Source organism: Hetaerina americana, unplaced genomic scaffold, assembly GCF_022747635.1.
Source record: "Hetaerina americana unplaced genomic scaffold, ioHetAmer1.1.p SCAF_43, whole genome shotgun sequence".
Lineage (NCBI taxonomy): Eukaryota > Metazoa > Arthropoda > Insecta > Odonata > Calopterygidae > Hetaerina > Hetaerina americana.
Genome location: NW_027287019.1, coordinates 4323694 through 4345503, shown reverse-complemented (window position 1 = coordinate 4345503; position 21810 = coordinate 4323694). Strand labels below are relative to the sequence as shown.

The window sequence follows — 21810 nt, the reverse complement described above, 5'->3', positions numbered from 1 at the left end:
AAAATATTTCTTGGCTCCAGGATTTGAACCCGGGCCTTCTCTCCTCTCCGAGCCCCTAAGTTAGCCACCGCACCATCATGATCCCCTCAACAATAAATTTTTTGCAAACTCTTGTCAGCATATCTAGCGTTATTCCAGCGATGACATCTGTAATGGCCTCCTTAAGAGCTTCCAAGTTCCTTGGTCGAAGTTCGTAAACCTCAATGTCGTGTTGTGTTTTGCTGAGATAGACAAGGGAATCGTCGATGTACCGTTTGGAAGCTCGTGTCCATCACAAACCTTAACCGGTAATTTATATTTAAAAATTACACACGCATATATATTCAAAAAACATTTGTTTGTGCGTGTGTGTTTGTATGTGACATGGGTAATACTGCAGTCCAAGAAATTAAAACTTTGAAATTCGAATCGAATCACCAAACCGATTGGCAAATGGAATATTGAAGCATCACAGTCCAATAATGCTGACTATATATGGATTAGCATTGGTATTTGAGATATAAACCTATTTATAATGGATAAAGCTACATGCAGGCATTTAAAATTCCGATTTTTAAGTGAGCATCCCGAGAAATTCAAGTACGATTTAAAGATAATTTAAGTAACTCACAATCTTTGTTAAATTGCAGCCATGTTACATGATTTTATAATTTTCTACAGACTTAGAGTCAGCGGAAAATTAAAAACTCATTTAATATGGACATCAAACAATCCCACGAAGTGAAGCTTGAAAGAATGAAGTCTAAATTGCAGCCTTTATTTCGAAACATAATGCCTCTTGAGATGTGATGTTTATATCTTTACATACAAATTGTTCCAAGCAAATGAACAATAAGCCCTAAGACGTGCCCTCATCTCCAAAGCTTTCAAGAGATGCAATATGAGCACCAATAATGATTCTAAAAACGCTATTTGCAATAAGTCACGTAGATTCATAATACAGAACATTTGATTGAGTTATTGAAGAAATAACTTATATTTTATAATTAGCTATGACAGGGAAAAATATAATTACAATTGATTGAAAACCGTCGTGAAAATGTAGTAGCTGCCAGAGGATTTAGCCGTGCAAGTATTTGGCAAGGGAAGGAATTCTAGTAACCATACCGCCAAACCCCTGATGCGGCCGGCACAACAGAAATGGGAAAAGGATCGAGGCAACCAGGAGAGCGGGCAGCTGTCAAAAGCGCAGACACCGGAGCGGCGACTCCCATTTGGAGAGGTGGAGAGCCGGCAGAATGTGCTCTCCGTAAAACGGAACGCGGAATGAGAGACGGATGGCGCAATACTTTCCACTCCCCTCGCTCCTCCACGGGAATGGGAGATGGCTCTTTTCATTCCCGCCCCCTTTGGGATTCCAGCCTCACCGCATTAGACTTGAATTGGTGCGGTACAACGGTGGGATTGGCGGTTGGAGAGTGTGGCGAAGAAGGGCAAGAACGGATCGGATGGACGTAGCGAGGGGAGGGCAGCGTGGAATGAGAAGGAAAAGGGGGGATGCGCTTTGGAAACTTTGGGACGAGCAGTTTATTGGCCGGCGGTGAATGGCCCCGCTCTCGCTCCTGCGGAGAATGTACGAGAGATCGCCTGGCGCGAGGAAGGGGCCGCTGAAACGCAAAACTTTGGTTTGTTATTCTGGATGAGTGGGCGGGAGGCGAATGCATGGCGTCGAGATTGTCACTCCATCCCCAGATCAGAATCCAAAGGCCCAGCGACGGGAGAATAAAGACAACAGTTAATGGCTATGGCTGATCTAGGAAGCACTCGACCGTAGCGGTCAGTGGCTCCTATTTTGCAGCGTTGACGGAGAAAGATACGAATTTAGTACCAATACACTCTCAAACTCCCTGTTTTCCAGGAGGAAGAACAAAAAGCAGAAAAGCCTAGTGCAGCAGTTGGAAGGACGATCCAGTTCCTCGAGGTTTGCTCAGTTTTCCTGATGACGGGCAAACCAATTCCTATGCGTGTTAAGGTATATTTATTCATTGGTAGTACATACATAGTAGGATCAAAAATTAATAGGACTGCACTTCTGTACCGCGAACGGAGCGGCGAAGAGGGTTCGAATAACCTGTTCGTGGTAGTGGAGATCCTTTCAAAAAGATTGATATGTTTTTCAGTTGCCCACGAGCAATCGGAGAGTAACCACATCGATTTCCGTGAACCTCTGTTTGGAATTGACGTCGCGATCCAAGATGGAGCTAAATCTCGAGCAGCGCTATGTAATAAAATTCTGTGTCAAACTCGGGAAAACCGCAACGGATATCCTCGAAATGATTAAGGACGGCTACGGGGATGCTTCCATTAGCCGCTTAACAGTGTTCGAGTGGCAAAATCTTTTTCCGGTAGCGGCGGGAGCTTGTTGAAGACGACCAGCGCGCCGGTTACTCGTCAAATTCAAAGATTGATAAAAATGCGGCGAAAGTAAAGGCGTTCCTGAACTCCGACCGGCGCACAAACATTCGTCTGATTGTGTATGTGTTAGGGATTCCGTACGGTAGAATTACTTCCGAGGATTTGGCCATGCGATAGGTGTGCGCCAAGTTTGTGCCAAGAGTCTTGTGTGACGAACAAAAAGTGATCGTCAGTAGATTTCCCTGGAAATCCGGAACTGTGTTCAAGAAAACCCAAATTTCCTTGGCAATGTGATTATCTTACGTGGATCTCAAGGGAAACCGATAGAGCTCCGTAGAAGATGTCCAAGGATCCGTGACGGTATCTCTGAACGGGATCCCGGAAAGTGAGTTCCAGAAAGCATACGCGTAGTGGGAATCGTGTTATGCGCGCTGTGCCGAAGCGCAATGGTGCTATTTCGAGAGCTACTAACGATTTGTACCAATTAGTTCAATAAAAAAAATTAAATGTATTCAGCCATATTTTTTATCCTACCTTGTAGCTAATGGGCAATAGACAATGGGCAAATGACAGTAATGAGAGGAGTGAGCTTATTAGTTTAAGTGCAAGCAATATACATGGATATGTTCATATGATTAAATAACCTAGAATAATAAAAAATGTGGCAATACACCTCTGACTGAAATGCGATTCAATTGAATTCATGCAACATCGGCGACTCCGCCAAAAATGTTTAGAAAGTCATTGATATATTGCAAACGTTTTTTTAATTCCTACAATATTTATGAATTCTGTGAAGGGAAACAATAAATCGCCAAAATGCATATATACGAGTACATGCACTGATTTTAATGTGCGTTTTATGCAGCAATAATAATACTAATACGTACGCAAATAAAAATTACATGATTGATGAAACGAATTATGGTGTTTGAATCCTGAATCCAATAATTTCATAATATCTTTTGGATTTGGATCGTGTTTAAGTGACGGAATCAAGTCGCTTGGATTTGAAGTGGTACTGTTGAGGGTAACCTAGCGGGTAGGGTGCTCGACTACAAACTGGACGGATCTGGTTAAAATCCATGGAATGGAAAATCACAGACTTTCTCATATTTGCGATCATTCGCGGACTAGGTGTTTCTGAAAAAACCAGTTACAGCAAAATGATAGGCCCTATACATACCTTGAACGTGTGGAATCCCCACGTCAAATTTGGGCTCGGCACGAGGTTTTCTTTACGCTCCCCCATAAGACTAACCCCCCATAAAAAAGATTTCATCGCTGTGGTGATTGTTTACGAAGGAATGCTTCAATTGCATTCACATATCGAGCTAAGGTAAAATAAAAGTGAAGCACTTACCAGGTCGGATATTCTGGGCTTTCCAACTGCTGGCTGACAACCACTTTCACTGAGCGCCACGGGAGACCATGAGGCTTGCCCGTCCGGAGGGCGGAATCACTTGCACGTCCATACGGGCGCGCGCAGTCCGGTCCACTATTTCACTCCAAGGAAACGTCCGCAAGGACACGGCGAGAGGGGGAAGCACAAAAGACTGATTGTTTTTGATTCCAGTGCACTTCCGATGACCGGGCCGGGTGGTCCCGGTGACACGGAGAGGCGTCCCTCGAGGCAAATGGGCACTGGAAACATTCACACAAACACTCTTCCCTAGTTAAAAACAGCGGAAATGGAACAGAAGTGTCTTCATTTCGTTTGAAAAAACACCGATTCTACTTTCAAATCGCTGGTGAAGAAGAAAACGGACTGGTACTTCATTACAACGAAAATCGAAAAGAACACGCACACATTTTTGTTATATCTTTTGTTCCGCCAAAGAAAAATAATCATACAGAGAATTAGTGTCCTGCTGATATTTATTAATCCAATCATTACTTCATTGAAAGTGGGGCTCTTATAAAGAGACGGTTAACATATATGTAGAGAGAGAGACAAACGGTTGAAAATAAGGGAATGCATACACAAGTACCTCAAAGTTTTTCCTTTTGTCCTTATACAACGAGAGATAATAAACTTTCCTATATGACTGATTATCTTTGTCGTACTCTGTAGTAAATAAATGCGGAATTTCATAACACGCTGGAACACATCGTTTCCGTTAGCAATCACTCGTTTACGTTAACAGAATTTTATTTACCGTAGCCCTTGCTAGTCAGCGTACATTTTTCGAGGCGAAAATGCATTCGAAAACTCCCGTTATCCCAAAATATTCGAATACTGATTCAAACTTTGCCTGTCACACACTTAAATACATTTATATATCCATTTAATTATATACTTATATATATATTTTTTTCTTACATGCTTTATTCCTATTTTCCAAGCAATGGAAAATTACTTCTTTTAGAGTTCCAATGCCTCTGAAAATATTATCTTTTCATTCGGAAGTTTGGAGAGGGCTTGCCGCTCTCTCGTTCTTCAATCGCTCCACTCCCTCCCGGGATGGATTTGCCCGCCCGGCAAACTCTGTGGCCTCACCAATTTAACACAAAATATATTCACCAGTATATAATTTTCACATGTACCGAGACGTCAGTAACATTCCATGTGGGATTTTCCACAATGTCTTGAAGGTTTAACATGCTTTTTATGCGCTGCCAGAAACCTGGTAAAGTGCATAGATGAGTTACCTCTCATTCATCCTAGTCCCGAGAAAGGGCCCAATGTGGCACCTGGTTGTTAACGGGACTCCATAAAACCCGGACACCTTCATCAACGTTCCAGGCGACATAATAACATGAACATTAACAAATGAATAGGAATGCTCGCACAATAATTCTAACACCATAACTACACTTCTCAAAATCTCTTTTCGTGCCATCAGAATCTTGAGGATTAATGTGAGTGAGCGCACCCGGATGTCGGCTTTGCGCACTATGTAATTCTGACATTTGACGCAAACTGACTCGGGATGAGATTATATTCATAGGCTCGGAGAATTGGAAATGTTCTTCAATATAAACAACTGACGCGCGAATAAGGGATCAATCATTTACATCTTCAGACGAAGGTAGTACATAGCAGCATTTCCTAAATTTCCACCCAATGTGAAAATTATAAGTCGACGGTGAAATTCCTTCGCACACGTCACATATTTTGTCAACATTTTCTCAAAAAATCTTTTCCTAGAAAAATGTAATCTCTTTGTGAAGCACCGTTTTCCAAGGTATTCAAAAAAAAACCTCGAAACCACACAGTCTTTTCTTAGCAGCGCGAACCTCCGTCCAGAGTTCACGGTGCGAAGTTCGCGTTTCGACTCGCTGCCGCCGTCGTCAGAAGAGCCCCTCACTCGAGGGAGTCGCCGGCCAGGGGTGCCCTCCGCCCGGATGCCGCCGACGAAGGCAGGCCTCGGCGGCGGGTCTAAGAGGCTGGGTCGCTCAGGTGTTAGGGGCTCAGGAGCAGCAGGCAGACGCAGAATATGAGGCAGTAGAGGTGCGAGGATCGGTGGTGGGCCTGGCCCCCGTGCTGCATGGCCGCAGGGTATTCTCCTGCAACGGAAAGAAGGGCCTCTACACCCGATAGAGAAGGGGCTCCGGCTGCTAGGGTTTACATACATTTAAAAAACATTTAAAAATACATATAAAAATATATTTAAAAATACATGAAAAATATAATATATACACACAAATGAGACCAGTATGTATTGGCTATATATGTGCATATCCAATTGAACTCATCTGAAACACTTGCAATGAAACATGCATCAATTTTTACTGTTTGTTTTCGAAAAAAATCCTTCACAAAAGTTTTATTTAGTCGTCTAATCAGCTTATCCTTGTAGTGCATTATTCTTAAGGCAATTGAAAATAATTTATTTTTATTCTTTGAAATTTTTTGCATACATGACATTTTATCTAACGTAGTATTATCGTTTGTAATTTTATTGAAAAATGGTTACTTCTAGCTATTGAAAATTGTTAAAAGACGTATAGCGCACTTGAAACTATAGATGTGAGATTTATAGTTGTTCCTTATTACATACTTGCATTTGAGCGATCGTCATATATCGGTATTATTTTCTCGGTAGAAATTTTTATTTTCGATACATTCTTTACATATTCCTACCGATAAAATATTTATCGGTAGAAATATGTAAAGTGTAATTATCACTGATTTTGGATAAATATAGTATGTGAAAATGTATACAAACTCATAGGGTATATCGGTGTGGATTCTACTAAAGCGCTTTTCACTAGCTCAAAATAAATTTCTTAGAGAGGTTAGTTCTGAGTTACTTAAAGACAGTGGGAACGTTTGTCAATTGATCAAGTTGGCACCTCCGATGTTAGTGGAAATGAGGCATGGCTGTAGCGGAATGTGGCAAGAACGTCATGTGAAGGAGAGATTGGGAAGAGCACGAGAGGCGGTAATGAGAATAGGCATGTTTATCATGCACAAATTTAAATAAAGAAAATAAACCTGTTGAAAGTAAGTAATTCCTATTATTATCGCAGTCTAAAAACTTTATTCATTCTCTAATCAAAATGAAGAAGATAAATAGATACAAGAAAATACCAAGTATTTCGAATTTAAATGAAATTAGCTAAATGTTTTATAATTTTTAGCTGTAAAAGTCTTATGAATGAGAAGAAAGTGTAAACTGGGAGGAAAATATTTCTTTGGTCGAAATAAATACAACCGTCAAAGAAATATTTTCCACTCAGATGTTAAAAAACAGTTTTATTTTATTTTAGGGGCTCCGTGAGAGGTTTAGCAGTTAATATTAATTAGAAAGGTAAGGAATCATCAGCTTGTAATTAGACAAGAAAGAAATTAATTCAAAGTTTATAAAGATTCTTCGAGTTACTAACATAAATATCTGGGTTTTTAGGCAATACATGTACCTGTATGTTACTTTCTGATTATATCATTCCATTGGAGATGAATAAAGAAAAGATAGGTCAAAATAAAATAGGTGGTCACGTAGATTATAAAGCTCGCCTAGACAATACAGGCTTTGTCAAGGATGGGAAAATAATCCTATTAGGCAAAAAAATAAAATAAAGAAAAAGATAAAGAGAAAAATGAGACAACTATTGTTAAGTAGAAGGAACTCTACTGTTAAAAAACCCTCAAAGATTATTAAATTATTGGCTATACGCTGGAGTTTGCACAGAGTACGAGTGCATACAAGAGCTCATGTCCGTAATGCGCTTGAAATTTACAAATTAACATTCAGATTTTTACTGGGACATATAAGTTAACTACTTATGAGAAACGCAAACGAAGGAGGTTGCATCGTTATTGGCATATGTCGATAACTTAGGAGAATTTTTTTTTCCCGTGGAAGCCTCGTATCTACATTTATGCAAAACTGGGATAAAAATGTGTCATAACGGCAACGAAGCAACGTGCTAAGTATATCTAAAAACGGCCACCTTCGCCACTTAATTACATGGCATTCATTTGAACTTAAGTCATTCACTTTGTCCACATTGCTTTTAATTTTTTTATTAAGACACCCTTGCTCATGATACTATTGCTATTTCAACAACTCTTCACTTCCTGAACTGCTTATTTCACATTTAAATCAAATGTAAATTATGTTTGTGTTTACATCTGGAAAATAACTATAGATTGAATATTCACACGAGTTGACTTCTGCGTATATTTTTAAGCTTTAAAAGAAGCAACACTTAGGCACCAGGAGCAGAAGAATGTACGCAACTCCTTGTGTATATAAAATTTTACATAATGACAAATCAGTTCATATACAAGCATAACAATGCAGTTTTACAATAACTTTCTTCTGAAATTAAAATCTGCAAAATAAACCAACAGACATTAAATGTACTTTACAGATTTTACGTAAAATGATGAAGCTAAAGCAACAACTATAAATAGAAATAATGACGCAATTAACATATAATTATGTTTGCTTTAAATTGGGAATGGGTAACTGTAATAAATAAATAAATAAATACGGAGTAACTCGAAGATTGTTCAATGTCAAAGCTCTACAAACCGAAGTTCTCTCCATCAACAATATAAAAGAATCGTTACCTAAATTGTGTTTCCTAATTGCCTTTAATTAATCTATTTCAAAAGATAAGGGAACAGGAAAACAAGAAAGCATATGATAAAGTAATATAAAAGAAGTTCACTTGAAATTGTACCCATAAATTCGTGGTGAACTCAACAGTATAAATGAGAGTTTAAAGAAAATCTATGCAGAAAAATTGCTGTTAATTCTGATGACGGAACATAAGCAGAAAATATTATTTTTGAAAAGACGATATTTTCCTTACACCAATACTCCGACGTTTACAATGAACTTAATTGATTTCCGAAATCTCAACAAAAAAACTCAAGATTTAGTGGTTTGTTAATAGTAGTCAAAATTTTAGAATTGAATGTGAGTAGTGGAGAACTTTGAATGAAATTTTATAGCGTTAAAATGAAATCTCTTCCCGTCTTCGAAATCTAATTGATAATTTAAGTAGGAAAAATTAGAATCTAAGTAGGTACTGTTGAATAAAAAGTAATTAAGTTTTCTACAGACGAAGTGTTGGTTATGTATTTTCATAGTTTATTTGAAAAAGTATTTAACAAATTAAATTACCTACTCCGTTTCATATACTGCTATGATTTTACATTATCAAAAACTGAATCAATATCCATTTCTGCGTGACAGCGAAAACTTTATTAGCAAAGGCCGGCACATCCTGTTTACTGCATTCAATAGAATAAATATTAGTAACCGTTGATTCATGAGTTGAGCTGAACCGTTGAGTCATCAAAGAACCAGATATTCCTTTTGAGATTTAAGGCCATTTTTCTTTTTTAACCTTTGTTTTCGTGCACATTTCAAAACTCTTGACACAAAATTCGAACGGGCCTTATTACATAAATTGTTTGAATGCATTGCGAGAGGCCATGTCTTCTTTAGGATTTTGAAAAAAAAGAGAGAAATAACAATGGGAAAGCGATATTTCGACTACAGTCGAGCCATTCGCATTCTTTTCCCACGGTGGCGACTCCGAAACGTTCGCGTGCCATAGCAGCAAACGCGTCCATGGAGCAGTGTGTTTATATTAATGGAGCGGAAGGCCAACAGCTGCAGTTAAACATTACCTAACCCATTACAGAGATATTTTACGGAATGGTCAGGTCCAATAAAAGTTCGTCCTTCCAATGTGAAAATCCTGCCATTATAAAAATAATTGAAACTTTCGTAACATTTTTACAAGCGTAAATGAATGAGGCCGATTGTTTTATAAAATAAACTTATTTATCTATCACATATATTCTACTTACGGAGATATCCAGTTTTTTCGTTCAAAATCTGATGCTGACCTACTTTTCAATTTTTGTGTTGGAAATGGGGAGTGGGGATCCATTTTAAAAATCTGAGCACGAGCACTCCATATCTCGTTTACTTAATAGCAAACCACAGGCAGTTTTTATTAGGAATTTGAACGCCTGAAGGATAATATCAAAAATTAAGTGTCGGGAATTGCAAGTTTCAATATTGAAAATAGTTTTTCATATTTCCCATTAAGGATGAATTTATTTTGCAGAACATAGCACCACCTACGATATATTGGGAGTCCTCTCAGCGACCTTCGCCTATGTAACTGGTTAATCGGATATCACGTATCCCAATCTTTTCGGCAACATAATGCTTCTTTTTCATTAATATTTTTAATATAATTAATCTATTTAGAAGCAATCCTTAAATCAATTCATATAATTCTTCAGAGGAAAATATACATTTTGCGATTAAACAATGGCTGTCTCTCTGAATTTAAATTTTTAGAACTGGGGAAAAACACACCTGTATACTAAGGAGGGGGTATAGAAAAAAAATTGTGTACTCCCATTATTACTCTTAGCAAGAAATATCTTCATGAAATTGGCATTCTCAGAAGTGTGGTTTTCTCTTTAATTGTTCTCTTCTGTGCGCTGACCCCCCCCCCCATTCCCTCGTCATTCCCACCTCCACTCGCATTCGTCCCGGCCGACTGTTTCACCCGCCTTCGGTGGCAACGAATAAATCTCGCCGTCATAGATGGCAACAACCCCCTTCCCCCCCCCGGCACCATGGAAACGGCGCGCCGCTTCTCACCATCCCGATACACACCCCTCTACGGCTCCTCCCCTTCCAGGTTAGTTTTATCCGTTTCACAGCCGCACCACTCTCCGCTTACCCCCTCAACCATCGCACTCCCTCCCACCCTTGGGCACCATCGCCATCCTTGAGCATTTACACCATGATTTAATCCTGTACCACTGCGTCGAAACAAGGCTCTTTACCCGCCCGTGAGATTGCCCCGTGAATGGACCCCTATATAACTCGTAAATGCGAGCCGTTGCGTCTCTTCCTCCATTCTGATTCCGATCCTTCTCGGCCCGTCCGGGAAGGCTCGTCACTCCCTTACCCGCGAGTGCCCTCTGGGGCACGGAGAGGACCACGGACCGCTCACCACTTCCGCCACTGTGCATTTCCTTTGATGCCGCCGTCCATGTACCATCACGACGCCAGCGAAAAGTTAACGACGCCGTTTATGCCGGACGTCTACAGTGCACGCCGCGTCGCCAATTAATGGCCATTCGTGCTCGCTAGAGAAATGGGATTTCATCACCACGAAGGGCCCTCGTGCAAATAACTTTTTCTACTACAATTGGCCTATTCAAAAATATAATAATTGCGAACGTAAAACGCTAACTCGTAAAGAGTTTTCCGAATGCTTTCCTCTTCGTGTCGGTTGGGGCAGCTAAACTTGCAGCTACGTCCTAAATTTGCACTTCCGATTCCATGTTGTGGAAGTGTTTTAGACTAACTAGGAGGATGTCTGTCATCCGAATCTTGGGATTTTCTCAAAGATGGAAGGAAGAACTGTTCACGAATTGAGGCATTTAAAGATAAACAATTATCAGGCAACCCTAATTTTCAACGTCGCTTAAGTAGCAGTTGACGGAAGGATGGGCTATAAAGACAGAAAGATTTTGTCTAAAAATTTGGTTGAAACCAGAAGAAAAGGAAGGGCTGATTCATAAGGTACATATCAATGGAAAAATGTGACTTTATACTTGTTATAAGACTCACGGCACATACCATTACCTACAAGTGACAATCATATATGTCGGGGAGAATACGTAACAGTTTAAATTATTACAAGACTAGTATGGACTAGACAAACGAGACAAAAAATGAGATACTTGCGTCGTCTGGGATTGAGATATTCCAGTATTGGACGGAGGGTATGAGAAGAAGGATTGCTAAAATTAAGGAAGGATTCAATAAGGCGCAAGGGTGATCACGGACCAAACTGCCCGCGAAAATATAAGTAAAATTAGGCCAAATGCATGGTTTGGAGCAAATTACCATGCTGGATGGAAACTTGGAGTAATAAGTAGATGCATTATAAATTATGTATATATTTAGACATTTCTGTAACGAGGCTTTCGGGAAAGATAAAAAGACCTAATAAGTAACCGATAAAGAAAAACGTCAAAATTTGAAAATATATAAGATCTTAGATCGAGAGGAGATGAAAAGAGGCGGGTTAGATAGGCAGGTCATATCCTGAGTGACAAATGCTCAAGGAATAGAATAATCACGTGAAAAATTAAAGGGGAGAAAGGCAATAGTTAAGAAATGGTGAGTGATGTGAAAAGACTCTCTCTACAGAAAAAATCATCTCTCAACCAATGAAGAATCATGAAAATAAGAAATACCCTAGAAAAATGTTCAGAAAAAGTACCTCGGGAACAGTGCCTTTCAACTTTAAGGATTCCAATAATTATGATGGGTACGAATTATTTATCTGAAAACAAGTAAAACAAATGCCCTACATAAATGAATGCCTAAAGGATAGCGGTAATTACTTGAGTGATAGTTACTGAAAGGGAACAACTATAGTTTCGGATGTAACGACAAAGCAACACAAAAAAATACTCTTTAATTCTGCATTCATTCTTTTCCCTTCCATTCCGTCAAACATTAATGAATTAATAAAAAAATTCTCTGCCTACTTCTTTTCAAGCAAGTATCAGTTAATGAAATGATAGGTTATCAAAAAATTAAAAGAACTAGCGATATAGACAGAACTGGAATAACTTATAAGAAGTAAGCGACAGATAGGAAGATTCGGTTTGAATGTTACGGAATTTGGTTTACTACCATTCCCTCGTCTGCCTAACATCATCCCTTCTTTCGGTCTTCAACAACCAAACGCCAATAAAAACGCTGTGAATTCATTTTATCCGCCTCCTTTGAATTTCTTCCGACAATCCCCTCTCCTCCCCTACCATATCTAGCACTTCCTCTTTCGTTTCCCTTTCCGTCCACTGGATCTTTTCCATCCTTCTCCACACCCATATTTCAAAAGCCTGAAGTCCACGCCTATCATCCTGCTTCAGTTACCATGCCGGACATGACCACGCTCCAGCGCCTTGTTTATGTCTAGCATTTCTTAACATTCGTACTCAACGTCTTTGTCATCAATTTCCTCCTGATTGTGAATTTGTCTTGGTCTAACGCAAATATTTTCATTCTGTTACAACTAATTTTTCCAATTTGGTAAAAAAAACACTTCTGAGATAGGTAAATGGTTAAATCGGGTCTAGTTTATGAACTTTTTTAAAATTTAACCCATTTTTCTCTTCGGAAAACGACAGAGACAACATAAGAATTTTAATACTACATTAATTATGATCAATTACTATGCGTATACTTTTAATTAAAAATAAAAGAAACGCATTAATACTTGCACCCTCTTTGAGTTTAAGCATTTAAAAAAAGATAATGAGTAACTCGAATATATAAAATGATCACTCGTAAAAATATTAAGTTGACATGATTTAAGTAGAAATTATTCATTCAGAAACACCGACTGCATTTTTTAAACCCTACACGGCCGGAGAAAATTATTCTCATGCATAAAAAATTCTCCTAAACGCCCACTGGAAAAATATTTTTTCGGCTCCCACGCCCCCAATAGTTCTTTGGCTTCATCTTTATTTAAGCATTTTGGCTTCCCGACAACTTTTTGACGAACTTTGCGCTAAGAAGCATAGCATCTACTTCAAAGGGTGAGCACCTACTGCTCTCCTACGGGATCATCACGTCGAAATATCAAGTCTTTTGGCAAAAATCTTCCTGTCCTCTATTTTAGCGCTAGATATAAGAGAGATTAAAAAAAAATCTGGTAACACCGGGGGGAAAATGGCAAACCAATTAAAGTTCCCGGGAGAAAAGGAAATCCTTGATTGTCGTAAATATCCGCGGGAGGAAGTGCCTCGGCTCGATTAAAAAACTGAAAAACAAGGGAGGGAAGGAAACGAGGCGAAAGTTTCTCTTAATTAAGAAGGCTTTGCGTCGATAGGGCTGTCGTAAAAGCGCGTGGGAGGCGAACTTCCGCCGCAGAGGGAAAGAATGTGGGAGTGCAGGAGGCATGGCGAGTCGCAAAGAAAGCACCCTCCATGAGAATGCGGCATCGAACGCAGTTTCTCATACAAGCAAACTCATGCTCTCTTTTTTGCCTACTTTCTATTCCTCATTTCCCTTAAGTCACCTTGCACCTTCTATCGTGACGCAAATCACAAATTTCTCATGTTAACTCGTCAAGGCAGTGTTGTACCGAGCGATTATTAAAGCCAATCTAGTTTTTCATGTTACAGTTTTCATGAAAATTAATAATCATTTTATATTAACAATATATTTAAAAAAATTTACTTAGAAGAAAGCGAATTTCATAGAAATATATAAATCAATAATAATTCAAACATTTATATTGTAGCAACCTGGTTTCATCTGGATAGTTGAAATGCCTGGAGGGCAACCATCATATTTCGAATCTAAGAAAACAAAATACGAGCTGTCGTGCCATTACGTCTTTAGAGTTGGGATATTCACTCACATTAACGTAATGGAATTAAATGATTTGAAATTGTCCTTCCCTCACTACGCAGAAAGAGTTAACATTAGATCTTTGCAAATTAGTTAACAGATTACCATAGACTTCATTTTTATTACAAGGTAAATAATAAGGAAATGGGGATATACTTCTAAGGGGATATACTTCTAATCTTATAATTAATATAACTCTTGCAAACTACGCCTTAAGAGAATGGCTTCAATTGTAATTTAATTCGTTTAAGCCTCATGTATTTTGACTTATTTTTATGCCCCACTAGAACATCCGTCTTTAGCCTTCTCAGGATCGCGTGGCCTCAACACCGGTAGTGGTAGCCCGAACTCCAACCTAAAGTTTTCCTCGTTGAAACATTCAGAACTGAAATACGAAAAATTTCTCGAGAGTTCCATGCAGGGAGGCATTTAAGTGGTGGCGACCACTTCCGCGAGGGATCCCTTTGCACTGCGGGGAATGGGAGCTCTACGTCATTCTCATCTTAAACACAACCATGGTTCTAGTGGAATTTTGACCCTGGCTCTCACCGAATAACGATAGAGTTAAATTTTCTCATTAATGCAGGCTGAATGTTCTGAAATTAAGAATAAATCAATTCGTTATACTAAGCGACGATTCATTACGCCTTGCGATTACAGATATTTACACAGTAAACACTAGCCTGGATTTCTATTCTGATACATTTTCATTTCCTGTGCCCGTACAACCCAGTAGTCCATTGCTATTGAAATTAACAGCGCTTCTTAATGCACAGTCACTGTACGACGCCAGGAGTGCGCGGAATACCTCAGGGCGGATGGATTATTCATGAGGATGATCGCTCCACGGCTATCACGAACCGATACACGGTCAATGTGATACATGGTCAACGTCACGGGATGCTACTGATGATTGACCGCATGTCATTTACTGTTTGCATCGATGTAACGTGGCCTCATAGCCTTCATCTGGAGTTAGTGATATTCGAACACGTACAAGAATATTGGAGGCTTAATTACAGCAAACGTTAATGCTGAATTACTGGAAATACGAAGAACAAGTAACTCATTCTGAGTGTACAGGAAATATTGAAATTTAAGAATATGTGTCATCTTTACCTAGAACAATATAACTCTAAAAATGAGCAAACCATGGAAATCTGAGAATGGTTAGCACTTTTACATCACTGACAAAATAAGGGAAGTTTTACAGCAACTCTCAAGTTCTTGTAGCTAAAGCGTTTTACTCAGCGGTTTGTAATCTTCGGCATATCAATGTCCTTTGAAATAGACTAAACTTTGAAATAGACATTTTATAAACCTATAACTTACATTTCCACATCAACAAATAAGTTCTATCTAGATTGAGCACGTAACAAGTACGCTGGAATATTCTGAAGAGTAGTTTAACATGGACATCACCAATAGGCTGCCATTTACATAATATATATATATATATATATATATATATATATATATATATATATATATATATTTTTTTTTTTTTTTTTTAAGGTAATCTACCAGTTAAGGTAGGTTTTTGGATGGACAAAACTACCAAACAAATATTTTATTACTCCTAACAAAACACAAAATCCATCATTCTACTCTATATCAGGTCCCTCTTCATTTCTGAGTACTTTCTTCCTCCCTTCATCCCGTCCAACATCCCTATCCTGTTCCTTCCCTTTCCTCTTTTGCCCAACATTCTACCCTCTATCACAGTCTTCAACATGCCACTGCCGGTCTACACCCCCTTCATCCACTTTTCGTGCCTTCATAGGATTGCTCCCAAGAAACCCCTCTCTTCGCCCACCATACCAAGTACTTCCTCATTTGTTTTCTTCTCTGTCCATTTCACCTTCTCCATTCTTCTCCACACCCACATTTCAAAAGCCTCCAATCTACGTCTATCCTCCTGCTTCAATGACCACGTTTCCGCACCGTACATAGCTACGCTCCATGTCAAAGTTTTTACGAGTCTTTTCTTAACATCCTTACTCAAAGTCCCTCTCCCTTCCTCTCCCCTTCCTAAACCCAAACTGATCATCCCCGAAGTAATCATTTGCCCTACTCTCTATCCTTTTGTTTATGATCCTGGGAACAACTTCAGCTGCGTGGGATATCAAACTAATTGCCCTATAGTCCTCATAGTCTTCACATGACGTGGCCTTTACCTTTTTATTATATATATATATATATATATATATATAATTATATATATATATATATGTACACATATGTGTTTATAAAAAATATAATGTAAATGGCAACCACTATTAATACCATATAAATATGTATACACATATATACGAGGGTCATCCGGAAAGTAGTACCCGTTCGTGCCGCATGAAGTGCTGACGACGCGAGTAGCCGCTGGACGAGGTCAGATAGCTTCAGTGGCTTGTCTGCCTTCTCTGAGCCAAGTTGCGTGACGCTAGCATTGCCTGTGTTGTTTCTGTGATTGTTTACAATGTTTAAAAAAATTGAGAACGCCGCCAGTTGTGAAGTGAGGGCAGTGATTAAATTCCTCAATGCAAGAAACGTTCGCCCATGTGATATTCATCGCCAATTAAAGGAGGTGTATGGAGACAATGTAATGGACGAGTCGTCTGTTCGGCGGTGGTGTCGCAACTTCAACATGGGGAGGGGGAACACACACGACGATGAGCGTTCGGAGAGACCGTCTGTCATTACAGACCAACTGGTGAGCTCAGTTGACGAATTCGTGAGGAACGATCGGCGCGTCACAATTGATGACATCTGTGAGCATTTTCCCAATGTTTCTCGAACAATTGTTCATGAAATTGTTAAACACCATCTGCATTATGCAAAAATTTGTGCAAGATGGGTCCCTCGCAAGCTTACAGATGAGCACAAAACCAAGCGTATGGCTGCAGCACTGACGTTTTTGGGACGTTATTCTGATGAAGGAGACTCTTTCTTGACTCGCATAATTACTGGTGATGAAACATGGGTTTGTTATGCATCACCTGAGAGTAAACGACAGTCAATGGAGTGGCATCATGCTCATTCACCAAACAAACCAAAAAAATTCAAGACATTTCTGTCCACCAGGAAACTCATGGCAACCATTTTCTGGGATCGACGAGGTGTATTGCTTATTGATTTTATGGCCCGTGGAGACACTATTAATGCCAATGCGTATTGTGAAACATTAAAGAAATTACGGCGGGCAATACAAAATCGGCGGCGAGGTCTATTGTCTACTGGTGTCATTCTCGTTCATGACAATGCCAGGCCTCATGCAGCTGGGATAACACAAAAACTTTTGCAGCAATTCAAATGGGAAACTTTCGACCATCCACCGTATAGCCCGGACTTGGCCCCTTCAGATTTTCATCTCTTCACAAAGCTTAAAGACTTTTTGGCAGGAAAAAGATTTGACAGCGATGAAGAACTTAAAGAAGGAGTGACCCTGTATCTCAATGAGCTGGCGGCGAAGGACTATGCAGCAGGAATACAGAAACTTGTCACACGTTATGACAAATGCCTTAATTTGCTTGGAGATTATGTTGAGAAGTAGTTTAAAGTATCCTCTTTCAAATAAAATTTTTTATGTTTGTTAATATTTACTTTTGTGTCTTTATTTCACGAACGGGTACTACTTTCCGGATGACCCTCGTATATACTAAATATGCCATCGATTACTTTATTAAGGATTATTATTGCACTGGTAATATGGTTATACACTTGGGATTTGCGTAGCAGTTAATAGTGCGCGTAAGAAAAGTATACATCATAATTCTTTCTGGGGAACCGAACAAGTATTCAACGCTTGTTACTGCAAGTTGTTTTTCATATCAAATAAATGGACGCACACACAAGAGTTTAAACTAGAGGGAAAAATTATTTTTCCAAGTTTTTTCAGTGATTTAAAGATTCATTGAAGGGGAGTCAAATTATCCATAATAATATTGCTAATTATGAAAACACTCCTTTGATTAGAAAACTTTTTTTTAATGTGAAAGAAGTGATTTTCCATAATATTGATACCTTTTCCTGAGACTTATTTTCAACAATGGGTAATAAAATGAGTTTCTTCGGTTATTCCAATAAGACTAAGTAAAATATATCTGGTGACCTTTCAAAAAATATTTGAAAAGGGACTAGTCATATTTCCGATAATAAAGGGAGCCATATAAGAGTAAAGTCCCAAAAGTGGTTGGTACACGGTCCGGTGACTTGCTTCAGGGAGTGAGACTGAGAAACCGTAGAGGAAACTATAATTGATATGTGTTCCACAGACGTATTGCCTAGTTACCTCCTTCAACCACACGCTCAATGTAAGATCCGGAAATTTAATACCAAGGTCTTCTACTTCTAAATGAATCGAGTCCACTCTGAACTCACCGTTTAAAACGTGGACCGTGATGCTTTTCGCTTGCGCGTTGGATGGATTGCACGTGTACCGACCGGAGTCCGATGGCTTCGCCTTCTGTATGAGCAAGAAACTCGTGGTCGTCTCTCCCTTCTCGGTGATCACACTGACGCCGCCCCGCGGGGAGTCGTAGCTGATTATCTGTGGACAGAAGAGAATGCAAATGGTTCAATGGTTTTATTTCTCCTTTCGCCAACCACGCACCTCTTTGGCCCTTAACACATCACCAATCGTTCACTTTCATAAAGAACCAAAGGAAGTGGAGATGTGATGGACACATTTTTTTTATTTTCCTGCACTTGCATATTGGTATTTCAATCACAAGTTTTAAGATAGGAAATAGAACAACCAAATTTCAAGGGAAAAACGAGCATAGTTAAAAAAATGGAACATTTAAAACAATAAAAAAAAGAAAATTTTTTAATAGAAGTATTGTGAAATGAAATTAACTCCTTGGAGAGTCGGAGAGTATGAGACCTTTCCATCGAGTTACCAAGAGGTGATAGGTGAAGGACCGGGTGATAATCTTTTTAAAGCCTGTGTGAGATATTGGTGTGTATGTGATGCTTGACGGCGAGTGATTTTGGACAAGATGTGATGTTGAAGGACGCATTTTGGACGGGGTGTGATGATGGTCAGAGTGATTTTGGTCGGAAAGTGATGTTGGACAGTGCGTAATGTTGGACGCGGTGAAATTCTGGGCCACATGCTGTATTACATTTGACTGGACAGTGACTTTTATTGATTACCCATGTAATCATTTAGTTTGACATTATGAAACTATGTAAATGATTGATTTTTCAAACATCGTTTTTGGTATTGTTGGGTGTGAAATCAATAACGATTCTTAGGACACATGTGCTACCTAACAATGTCTTTATGCCCGTATTTCAATTAATAAGTTTTATAAATAATAAAAAATATCATACGTCTGTTACGTCAGCCATAGTTCTCATGCGTCAAAATGGAGAATATGTTCTCGCAATTTCCCAATATTAGCCCTTCAGTTTCTGATGAAAAGCAACGATTTTCCGGGACCTCCTATCTGGCACACAGTGTACTGATGTGGGCTAAAAATATAATTTTTGCAATTGAAGTTTTATCGACGCCACTTCTGAAACGTTTTGATGCGGAGAGAATGATACAATTACTAATATAAACCTTGAGGTTCTAATGAAAGAAAAAACTTCTTATCCGGTAGTCTTCGAATTAAGGTAGGTTTTGGTACTCACCTACATTTCTTAGCCTCGCATAATAAGACAAAACCAGGCACATAACCCTACAATGAACTGTTTTCCATTTCCGCACACACTCTCATCTATTTTCATTCCATTTCTGAGATAGGTTAACTGCTTCATCTGCTATGGCTCAGGTAATTCTATTTTAATATTTAATTTAGCTTTCCTCTTTCTCGAAAATCCTATAACCTTTTCTTCCTAACGTTGAGTATCTACTCATACCTATCACAATGTTTGTTACTGTGCTTAGAAATGACTAACTCCTAGGCTGGCTGACTAAAGTTTGGCCACCCGCACACCAAACTGAATTTATGAATGGACCACCGATTTTCATTCCTACTTGCAGCTCTTCTCATTACCATTTTTTCTATATATACCTGTACGTTGAAAAGTACAGGTAATGATAGACACCCGTCTTACTCTTTTTCCTAACACTGTCCATCCCGAATCTTAATTCGCCACTCGCACCTGAGCAGTCTGATACGTTTGAAGATTCTTTATAAGTCTCTCATTTTCCTATCTTTTGTAATGCATTCATTAATTCTACTAAATTTACTCAATCAAATGCCTTCTCCAAATCTACGAAGCAAACATATACATCCTTTGTACTCCCTATTTCTTTCCATTAGTGATCTCATTACTGCTAAGGCACACGCGTACTTCCCGTATATCATAATATACCTGTATACCACTTATTATTAGTGCGGAATCAAACTTCACATTCAACCAACATAACATTACAATAAAACTTTTAGCAACAGCAGAATACATTTAATCCATTTTAATGGAAACAAAGAGAAAAAACAAATACACCCCCACGTTTTGGTCCAGGTTGGAACAATTAGCATACCTTATACTTGGAATTTGGTCATTTAATCCTCGTGGGCATATCAATTTTGTATGATTCATTTACTCATCAAAATTCTTTTTTCCCATACATATATAAAGCAAGCATAAATTAAGATTTTCCAAATAAGCACGTGGAATTCAATTGTTTCTGGCTCAACCTTGTGGAAATTCATGTTAATGAAATTAAGAATACAAAGTAACTTTCCACTGTTCTTTATTAGCGTACAACCGGTTTCAACGCTCAAGCGCCTCAAGGTACCTGATGATGACGCTTGAGCGTTGAAACCGGTTGTACGCTAATAAAGAACAGTGGAAAGTTACTTTGTATTCTTAATTTCATTAAGCACGTGGAAGTTTGACTGCTATGAATGCCTAGGATTAATTTGTAAAACAAATAGTACAAATTTTAGCGAAGCGTACATCGTGGTATGAATTTAGAAACAGCCCCAATTAACTAATGCTTCCAAATATTGTCCCCGCAATACTCAGTAATCAATGGAAAGGTTTGCGGCAGGGCAGGTTAGGACAAGATCAAGCAAAGCAGGGCAAGAAATTCGGTAAAGTTTGAATGGATATTTATCTGATAATATTTCCCTTTTCCATTGCTATACCCAAGAATTGTGAGAGAAATAACCCTTGTGAGTGAAACGCATTTAAGTTTTTACCCTTATTGTGTGAAATTCCGACGCGATATGGGAGTTGAATTATTTATTGACTTGATACTGCGAGTTATTTAACGCGAATGATACTTTCTACAAAGTTTAATCCATTTATGAGTCCTACTGATTGAGACTCAAACGATTGCCATTCCAAATTCAGCATTTGGCAATTGGTGGCCGCTATCTGATCGATAGCGTCAACTTTTCGCGAATCGATCAGCTGCTGTACTCACTTTCTTTTTTTCAATACCTGAATCAATTTTTTAAAACAGATCTAACTTTTTCGCATACTATTCGCTGTAGGAACAAACAAATGATGAATAAATTTTCTTTGCTTTACCATACCACTTTCTTTTCTTAATTTTTTAAGAAACTTTCAATAGTCCAAAATAATGCATTGTAAGCATAGTGTGTTTGTTACAGGATAACCA

General features: G+C 38.8%; 1 protein-coding gene across 1 annotated transcript in view; it reads right to left on the bottom strand.

Moving 5' to 3' along the window:
* Positions 1-21810, bottom strand: part of LOC139692881 (neurotrimin-like) — a 417709-nt gene that overhangs the window by 65774 nt on the left and 330125 nt on the right. Inside the window, exons 5-6 of the mRNA XM_071591192.1 lie at positions 18606-18774; positions 3719-5865 (exon numbers count right to left, since the gene is read on the bottom strand). Coding sequence (XP_071447293.1) covers positions 5762-5865; positions 18606-18774 — 273 coding nt within the window. The 3' untranslated portion in view covers positions 3719-5761. The remainder of the gene's footprint in view (positions 1-3718; positions 5866-18605; positions 18775-21810) is intronic.